The sequence below is a fragment of the Notolepis coatsorum genome, assembly GCF_963971535.1.
Source record: "Notolepis coatsorum genome assembly, chromosome: 2".
Taxonomy (NCBI): domain Eukaryota; kingdom Metazoa; phylum Chordata; class Actinopteri; order Aulopiformes; family Paralepididae; genus Notolepis; species Notolepis coatsorum.
Genome location: NC_140166.1, coordinates 212,385,764 through 212,395,838, shown reverse-complemented (window position 1 = coordinate 212,395,838; position 10,075 = coordinate 212,385,764). Strand labels below are relative to the sequence as shown.

At 46.7% G+C, this 10,075-nt stretch overlaps 1 protein-coding gene across 1 annotated transcript in view; it reads left to right on the top strand.

Moving 5' to 3' along the window:
• fndc3ba (fibronectin type III domain containing 3Ba) overlaps nt 1–10,075 on the top strand; it is a gene marked incomplete at both ends in the record, with an annotated part of 127,561 nt that overhangs the window by 95,504 nt on the left and 21,982 nt on the right. Inside the window, 2 exon segments of the mRNA XM_084308505.1 lie at nt 2,631–2,654; nt 2,656–2,909. Of these exon segments, the coding sequence (XP_084164631.1) occupies nt 2,631–2,654; nt 2,656–2,909 (278 nt within the window).

The following is a 10,075-nucleotide window of genomic DNA, read 5'->3' as shown; positions in this document are numbered from 1 at the left end:
TCGGTGTGTATACACACTGTGAGCGATGTTAAGGGCCAAATATTATCCCAATGAACAATCCAAAAAGCTGACGCTGGGTGAGTGACAGTCTGACAAAAAGCAGGATATCTTCAGTGTCCTTAAACACACGAAAAAACGAATAGGATAAAAGACAGTCATAAAAACTCACCCAGGCGCTGTGCGTAAAGAAAGTAGGATCAAAACGGGGCGAGCGCGTCGCCACGGGGAACGGGTTGACCAAGCGGAGGTCTGAGTGGTGCGCGACTGCTTGGAGTACGCGCCGGTACGAAGGACGCATCTGGCGCGGAGGTCTGAGTGGTGCGCGACTGCTTGGAGTACGCGCCGGTACGGAGGGGCGCATCTGGCGCGGAGGTCTGAGTGGTGCGCGTCTGCTTGGAGTACGCGCCCGGTACGGAGGGACGCATCTGGAGTGCGTCTGCATGCGCGTCTGGAGTGAAGAGCGCGTCTGCGCGGAAGAGCGCGCCGGCTCGGAGAGACGCATCCTCCCGTAGAGTATTAGGAAGCGATGCGCGTCTGGAGTGAAGAGCGCGGTCTGCTGCGCGGAGGTCTGGATGCGCGTCTGCGCGGAAGAGCGAGCCTGGCTCGGAGAGACGCATCCTCCCGTAGAGTATTAGGAAGCGATGCGCGTCTGGAGTGAAGAGCGCGTCTGCTGCGCGGAGGTCTGGATGCGCGTCTGGGCGTCTGCTGCGCGGAGGTCTGAATGCGCGTCTGGGCGTCTGCTGCGCGGAGGTCTGGATGCGCGTCTGGACGTCTGCTGCGCGGAGGTCTGAAGTGGGACACTGGAATACCTCCCGTGGAAGTTTAGAGAGCGCAGTCCAGTGTCTCCTTCCAGGCAAACGGAGACAGGAGGCGAAGGCTAGAGTGCATCTCACGCCGGAGATGAAAGCAGCATAACAGACAGAGAACCTCCCGAAGGAGTCTTGGTGATAGAGATATGATACGGAATGATAAGGGATGATACGGGACGACCCGACAGGAACTGAGGGGGAGAGCGAGGTACTTAAAGCCCACAGGGGAACTAATTAGAATGCACATCAGGTGCGTGAAGGTAATTGATACTTGAAACTAGAAGTGTGTGTTCGGGCACCAGACCAATCAAACACATAATGACAGGTAGTCCAAGGGTGTGGTTGCTGAAGAGCAAACGAACGCGAGGGTGGGGGGCTAGTGAGGTGAGGAGAATGCAATTGATTAACAGAAAACTAAAGGAACAGAGCGAGTAGGCTTAAAGGAACAGAGCGAGTAGGCTTAAAGGAACAGAGCGAGTAGGTGAGCAGCGGACAAAACCTCACACTACTACTACTACTACTACTACTACTACTACTACTACTACTACTACTACTACTACTACTACTACTACTACTACTACTACTTCTACTACAATTACTAATACAACTATTACTATTACTTCTACAAATACAACTAGAGGTTCACTTCCATTACCGTGTCAGACGTAAAGAGTCTCGGAGGTTGACAGTTAGACGCACCATTTGCGAGACGATGCCCTGTAAAATCAGGAACTCATTAACTCATTGTGCCTGTATTTGACAAGTCTAGATGTAGATAAGATATGAAGGGCAGTGGCACCACTTACAGTACGTATGACTCATCTTGGCAGACACAGAAGTGAGCGACTTAGTGAGACGTGAAATAAATCACGGGCTCCTCTTGTTTTTACAGCCACTCAAGTGTCTTCACTTACTGAAGATGAATCTAGCCGCCGCTGCTTGAGGTGCGGGCCGTGTTCTTTTTGCCCGGCACTTAACGGGCCCGAAAAGTGGACACGAACTCAGCGAATTAGGATTTAATCAAGTACTCAAAAATGTGTCCTGACGACGGCCACACTCATCCACCTACACGGCCGCTCAACACAGTATGCTGGATTCGTCACATTATAGACACCAAAACGACCGAGAGAGTGGAGGCCAAACTTTAACGCTGAATACTATATTATTGAATCGCAATGTGGACATATTTTTTTATAATTTTAATCGGTGGGTGTAATAGATTAAGAGTATTGTATATGACGTGAAATGACAGTGAATGACAATGGAGAGGTGAAATTGAAAGTGATATTGCTGTCGCTGTATCCAGAATAATCCCCATATGATATTTTCTCCGCATCACGCAGCACTTATCCCTCTCCGTCTTTCTCAACCTCATCCCTCTATCTCATCTCTCCACTTGTTTTCTTTCCCTCCATCGATCCCTTCATCTGTTTCTCTCACATCTTTTGTTCCTTTATCCCTCCTTCTCTCCTGCGTCCCTGTTTTGTAACCTATGCAGTTTTTGAATTCTTTGTTGCTAACAGTTCGTGGCAGAATCACAATCAATATTGTAATGTATTCCTCCTAATCCTCCATTCCATCTCTCTCTCTCTCTCTCTCTCTCTCTCTCTCTCTCTCTCTCTCTCTCTCTCTCTCTCTCTCTCTCTCTCTCTCTCTCTCTCTCTCTCTCTCTCTCTCTCTCTCTCTCTCCCCTCTCTCTCTCACTCCCCCCTCTCTCTCTCTCTCTCTCGCTCTCTCTCTCTCTCTCTCTCTCTCTCTCTCTCTCTCTCTCTCTCTCTCTCTCTCTCTCTCTCTCTCTCTCTCTCTCTCTCTCCCCCTCAGGCGGTGAATCAGGCAGGGGCAGGCCCCTTACAGTGACCAGGTGAGCTTCCAGACCCCGGCGACCAATCCCGACCCAGTGTCCTCCCTCTCCCTCCTTGACCACACCCCCCCAGAGTCAGACCACTCCCCCTCCACCTGCCTCTTCCTGAAGTGGGAGGAGCCCAACAGCAACGGGGCGGAGATCACCTCTTACATCATTACCCTGGACGACCAGACCATCACCGTGGAAACGGGAACGAGTCACCTTGTCACAGGCCTGCAGCCGGACAGCGAGTACAGGTACGTGCACATGGCGCGACACTTGACCCCAGATGAGCAGGTTGGCACTCCGCCGTCGGTGTGTGAATGTCAGAATGAATGGGTGAATGTGAGGGCACAAATTGTAAAGCGATTTGGATAAAAGCTGCTATATAAATGCTGTCCATTTACCATTTTTACCATTTTGAAAACCTGTTTCCTATTCACATACTGACCTATCTACAGGAGTCAGCTGGTTTCTACTGATATTAACACAGTATTCTGTAACACTTTATAATAGCACTCAGTTATAAGACCTTTATAAGGTATTTGTAGATAATGAACTAATCATGAACAAATTACATTTATATACATTCGTAAAATTATTATTAAATCATTTATAACTATATTTGTATAACATTTACAAATGAGTTCTACATTATTTATAACTCATTATCAACATTGTTTGTACTTGATTTGTTCATCATTAAATAATGTTGCTTAATGTGTAGTAACACATTTGTAGATGCTTTGAAAAATGGATATGAAAAAACGACTATACTGTACCTCCATTTAGCGACTGACTTGCAGTTACACAGGGATAGACGATAGGGGGCGCTTTTTTCCATTCTGAGCTGCTGGAGGAGCTGCTGTACCAAATGGGAGACTCGGTTGATGAAATATGAAATCAGATTGCTAATAAAAAAATTAAACGCTAATAAACGTCGTGGGCATTTAGGCATTGGGCTGATAAAACGAGTTATGACATCCCTGGCACTGAAAGTGTTAAAGTGCAGATTGGCTTAGAGGACGATAATGTCTTGTATGAACTACCAGTAATATAAATCATATTAACAACAAAAATGTGTTCCATCTTCATGTCAGATGATTTTCAAAAAGGTGCATGAGTCAATGCAAAAAAAGAACAAGCAAAGATACTGCTGAAAGTTCAGAACGTTGAAAATGTTTCACTCCATAGATTAATCTAGATTAATTTATTTTAATGCTTTAAATAATTTAAATTAATCTCTAAAGTTAAAGCATTAACTTTGACAGCCCTAGTATATATATCATATATACATACATATGAACCAATGTGCTAGCCGTAGCTATACCTATGAACCAATGTGCTAGCCGTAGCTATACCTATGAACCAATGTACTTACCGTAGCTTATACAAATGAGCCAATGTGCTTGCCGTAGCTATACAAATTAGCCAATGTGCTTGCCGTAGCTATACAAATGAGCCAATGTACTTGCCGTAGCTATACAGCCACCATCTTTGCCACCATTAACTCATTCATCACACACCCCCCCCTAGAACTAGCCTGGATGTGTCTCCAACTAAATGTGAGGAATTCTTAAAATTCTTCATAAACAAAGTTGGTAATCAGAAACAACATCACACCACCTACACGTAGCTTAGATGTCTCACCGCCCTGTTCATCCACCCTGGCCTGTTTTAAACCCATCACCCTCTCTACTCTCACAGATATAGTCTCAGCCATGAAACCAACCACCCTCCCCTTGACATAGTTCCCTCTGTTCTTCTCAAAGAAGTATTTCACACAACTGGCCCCAGCATCCTCTCTATCATAAACACCTCCCTAGTCACTGGTACTGTTCCAACCTGCTTCAAACATGCAGTGGTCCAGCCCCTTCTGAAAAAACCCAACCTAGAGGCCTATCCTAACTACAGGCCAATCTACAAGCTCCCATTTCTATCAAAGGTCCTTGAAAAGGCTATTCTCTCCCAGCTGTCTCCCTAACTGCACTTGAACAACATCCTAGACACATTTCAGTCAGGTTTCAGAGCAACCACAGCACAGAATCTGCCCTGCTTAAGGTCACCAATGACCTGCTCCTCACTACCGTCAACCGCGACTTATGCTTTTAGACCTCAGTGCAGCTTTCGACACAATAGACCATGTTATCCCTCATTGACCGTCTCCACCAGGCAGTTGGTGTCAGTGGCACAGCCCTATCATGGTTCACCTCCTACCTCAGTGATAGAAGCTTCTCCGTTAATATCGGAAACTGCTCCTCCCCCTCTGCCTCTCTCTCCTGCGGGGTTCCACAAGGCTCCATCCATGGCCCTTTCCTATTATCCCTATATATGCTGCCCCTTGGTCTGGTAATTAAAAAACACAATATCAATTTCCATTTGTATGCCAATGACACTCAGGTCTATCTCCCCATGAAACCTAACAATATAACCAATCTCGACAGTCTCCAATCCTGTTTAGACGACATCAAATGCTGGATGGCACACAATTTCTTACAGCTCAATCAGTCAAAATGTGAAATCCTCCTTTTCATCGCCAGCAGCCTGGGTAACCTGTCTGCCATAGTCAAGCCCTTTGTAAAAAACCTGGGTGTGCTCTTTGACCCAGAGTTTACTTTCAATAGCAGGTAAACTCGTGGTGAAGGGGTGTTTTTTCCAGCTCCGGTCCATAGCCAGGATCAAGGCCATTCTCTGCCCCTCAGACCTTGAAAGAGTAATTCACGCCTTCATATCCTCACGCTTAGACTATTGTAACTCCCTGTACCTGGGGCTTAATAAATCAACCATAGCCCGCTTACAACTACCCCAAAACGCTGCCGCTAGACTGCTCACAGGTACCCAGGAGAGAGCTCACATCACCCCTAAATGCCTCCCTCCACTGGCTCCCGGTGCGCTATAGAATAGAATTCAAGGTTTCTCCTATTAGTTTACAAAGCCCTTCACGGTAAGGCCCCTGTTTACCTAGCAGACCTCCTCACCCTATACCAATGTCAGGGCCCTAAGATCGGCTGACAAGGGTCTCTTAACTACCCGAGGTCCAATTTCAAGTCTAGGGGGGGGGGGGGGGGGGGGGGTGTTTTTGTTTTTATTAAGGATCCCCATTAGCTGGTGCCATGGCTCCCAGCTAGTCTTCCTGGGGTCCACACAACACAATACATAAAACAGTTAATGCATAGATCAATACAAAAGATAAAAACAAGGATTTAGTATATAGCAAAATAAGATACTTTCACAGATGCTATAGATAGAAATAAAAAACAAAACAATTAACTAAAAACATACAATAAATATAAATTTTTAAAGATACAAAATGAGAACGTGTAGGCTCATAGGCAAAAACCCATACACAAATGCAATGCACATTAAGGCAACAACTGTAATTGAGATTTGAGTTTCTTTTAAAAAATCGATTTACTAAAAGTGTAGAGATAACTAGGTAGGTTGTTCCAGAGTGTTATGCACCTATAAATAAAAGACCGCTTTAAAGCATTGGTTCTAGGACGAGGGAGTACAAACTGACCATTTCTGGCCCCTCTTGTATTATGGTCTTGTATAGAGCTTCTGTAAACAAGTTGCTCAAACACAAAATATGGAGTCTTGCTGTTAATGACTGATTTACACAATACAAGTGAGTTAGACGATAACCTTTTTTCAACTGTGAGCCAGGAGAGACCAGCATGCATACGGTTGACATTGGACCTTAGTGAGCAACCCAAAGCCAACCGTGCTGCCCTGTTCTGGACTACCTGTAGTCTCCTGATCTCACCTTTGTGTGTGCTTTTGCTGTCGCAGCCCCTGACCTCTGGAACAGCATCCCCATGTCCATCAAATCTGCCCCCTCCATCCAGTCTTTTAAATCGAAACTCAAAACCCACCTATACTCCCTGGCATTCCCTGACTCACTCTGACTCTTGCCTTGCTTGTTGACGTGTTGTTTTGTTTCCTTGTCTATCCGTTGGTTGTTTATATTTTCTGTTTGTTCTATACTTTAGCACTTCTCTTTGTTTTTAGCTATGCGACTTACTGTGAAGCACTTTGGTTGACAAGTGTCATGTCTAAATGTGCTATACAAATAAATGAGCTTGAGTGGTTTCTTGGAATGGGGAGAATAGGGTAGGGGACGTGGTGTGTGTATCATGTATGTGTATGTATGTGAATGTGTGTGTGTGTGTGTGTGTATGTGTGTGTGTGTGTGTGTGTGTGTGTGTATGTGTGTGTGTGTGTGTGTGTGTGTGTGTGTGTGTGTGTGTGTGTGTGTGTGTGTGTACTGTATGTGTAAAGTGGTAAACAGTATTGTTTTCATTATCTGCTTGTTTTTGTCCCTATGTCGCTCTGCCCTCTTGCGTAATAGCTGTTACTGACACACAGGAACACTCAAGTGTGTGTGTGTAGTGTGTGTGTAGTGTGTGTGTGTGTGTGTGTGTGTGTGTGTGTGTGTGTGTGTGTGTGTGTGTGTGTTGTGTGTGTGTGTATGTGTGTGGACATGTGTGTGGACGTGTGTCTGTGATGACGGTAACCCTGATTGTTATTTACAGGGCCGGGTATTTTTGAACAACACTACTCATATTTCAACTGTGTGTGTGTGTGTGTGTGTGTGTGTGTGTGTGTGTGTGTGTGTGTGTGTGTGTGTGTGTGTGTGTGTGTGTGTGTGTGTGTGTGTGTGTGTGTGTGTGTGTGTGTGTGTGTGTGTGTGTGTGTGTGTGTGTGTGTGTGTGTGTGTGTGTGTGTGGTTGTGTGTGTGTGGTTGTGTGTGTGTTTACAACATCAAGGTAGTATTTCTTATGACTTGATGGCACCAATTAATGGACCTCCTCTCCCTCCTCTATCTGAGTGCTCTTCTCTATTCAGATAAACACAAGTCATATGACTCACATCCATGCGGAGGCAACGATACCCGTTGAAAACACTGTGTTGTTGCATGAAAAACACTCATTTTATTTGATAATTTAAATCGGAATTTGTTTCGTTTCATGACCTTAGAGCCTGCGATACTGTTGTATCGCCACACACACACACACTAGACAAAAGACATTTTGTCCACCCATCCGCAGAGTGAGAGAGAGAGAGAAAGAGAGAAAAGAGGGAGAGAGGGAGAGAGGAAGGAGAGAGCGAGAGGAGAGAAAGAGAGAGAGAGGAGAGATGGAATGGAGGGATAGGAGGAGAGAGATGGAATGGAGGGATAGGAGGAATACATTAAAATATTGATTGTGATTCTGCCATGGAAGACCGAGACAGACTCCGTGTTTTCACCGCAGGAACTTTCCCCCCTGGAACTCTGCGTTTGCTAGTTTGTCACTAGTTTGTTCATTCGGCCCGGCCGTTAGTTCTCCAGCCGTTAGTTCTCCAGCCGTTAGTTCTCCAGCCGTTAGTTCTCCAGCCGTTAGTTCTCCAGCCGTTAGTTCTCCAGCTGTTAGTTCTCCAGCCGTTAGTTCTCCTGCCGTTAGTTCTCCAGCCGTTAGTTCTCCAGCTGTTAGTTCTCCAGCCGTTAGTTCTCCAGCCGTTAGTTCTCCAGCCGTTAGTTCTCCAGCCGTTAGTTCTCCAGCCGTTAGTTCTCCAGCTGTTAGTTCTCCAGCCGTTAGTTCTCCAGCCGTTAGTTCTCCAGCCGTTAGTTCTCCAGCCGTTAGTTCTCCAGCCGTTTGTTCTCCAGCCGTTTGTTCTCCAGCCGTTAGTTCTCCAGCCGTTAGTTCTCCAGCCGTTAGTTCTCCAGCAGTTAGTTCTCCAGCCGTTAGTTCTCCAGCCGTTAGTTCTCCAGCCGTTAGTTCTCCAGCAGTTAGTTCTCCAGCCGTTAGTTCTCCAGCTGTTAGTTCTCCAGCCGTTAGTTCTCCAGCCGTTAGTTCTCCAGCTGTTAGTTCTCCAGCTGTTAGTTCTCCAGCCGTTAGATCTCCAGCCGTTAGTTCTCCAGCCGTTAGTTCTCCAGCCGTTAGTTCTCCAGCTGTTAGTTCTCCAGCTGTTAGTTCTCCAGCTGTTAGTTCTCCAGCCGTTAGTTCTCCAGCCGTTAGTTCTCCAGCCGTTAGTTCTCCAGCTATTAGTTCTCCGGCCGTTAGTTCTCCAGCTGTTAGTTCTCCAGCCGTTAGTTCTCCAGCTGTTAGTTCTCCAGCTGTTAGTTCTCCAGCCGTTAGTTCTCCAGCTGTTAGTTCTCCAGCTGTTAGTTCTCCAGCCGTTAGTTCTCCAGCCGTTAGTTCTCCAGCCGTTAGTTCTCCAGCCGTTAGTTCTCCGGCCGTTAGTTCTCCAGCCGTTAGTTCTCCAGCCGTTAGTTCTCCAGCTGTTAGTTCTCCAGCCGTTAGTTCTCCAGCCGTTAGTTCTCCAGCTGTTAGTTCTCCAGCCGTTAGTTCTCCAGCCGTTAGTTCTCCAGCTGTTAGTTCTCCAGCCGTTAGTTCTCCAGCTGTTAGTTCTCCAGCTGTTAGTTCTCCAGCCGTTAGTTCTCCAGCTGTTAGTTCTCCAGCTGTTAGTTCTCCAGCCGTTAGTTCTCCAGCTGTTAGTTCTCCAGCTGTTAGTTCTCCAGCCGTTAGTTCTCCAGCCGTTAGTTCTCCAGCCGTTAGTTCTCCAGCCGTTAGTTCTCCAGCCGTTAGTTCTCCAGCCGTTAGTTCTCCAGCCGTTAGTTCTCCAGACGTTGGCCAAGTCATTCCTCCTCGCCGCCAAAAAAGGACTGATTTGTGGCGTGTCGTGTTGGACTTGATATCTCAGCATGTAAGGTTATAGACTCCTTGATATATATCTATATTTTTAAATGTTAATAAATAAATGCTAATACATGTTTTTTCTCGATTAGCAAAAAGCTTTTTGGGGGTATAAAGACATTTATCCCGACAGCCATCCACTCTCATCGCCCCTAAGTACTCGCTCAGTCCCTTCAAGATGTACGTGTCTCACTAAGGTCCCTGGAGCTTTAAGCCATCAGAGAGAAGCTCAACGCAGAATCACAAGTAGCCGCACACAGTTACCCAGTCTGATAAAGCTTATACGTGCACTCCGGGGGGCGACAGTGGCTCGGGAGGTAGAGCAGTCGTCTGGTAATCCGGAGGTTCCCGGTTTGATTCCCGCTCCTCACGGGCAGCGTGTCGAAGTGTCCTTGAGCAAGACACTTAACCCCTAACTGCTCCCGATGAGCAGGTCGGCACCTTGAATGGTCGCCTCCGCCGTCGGTGTGTGAACGTGTGAGTGGACGTGTGAGTGAACGTGTGTGTGAACGTGCGAGTGAACGTGTGAGTGAACGTGTGAGTGAACGTGCGAGTGAACGTGCGAGTGAACGTGCGAGTGAACGTGCGAGTGAACGTGCGAGTGAACGTGCGAGTGAACGTGCGAGTGAACGTGCGAGTGAACGTGCGAGTGAACGTGCGAGTGAACGTGCGTGTGAACGTGTGAGTGAACGTGTGAACGTGTGTGTGAACGTGTGAGTGAACGTGTGAGTGAACGTGTGAGTGAA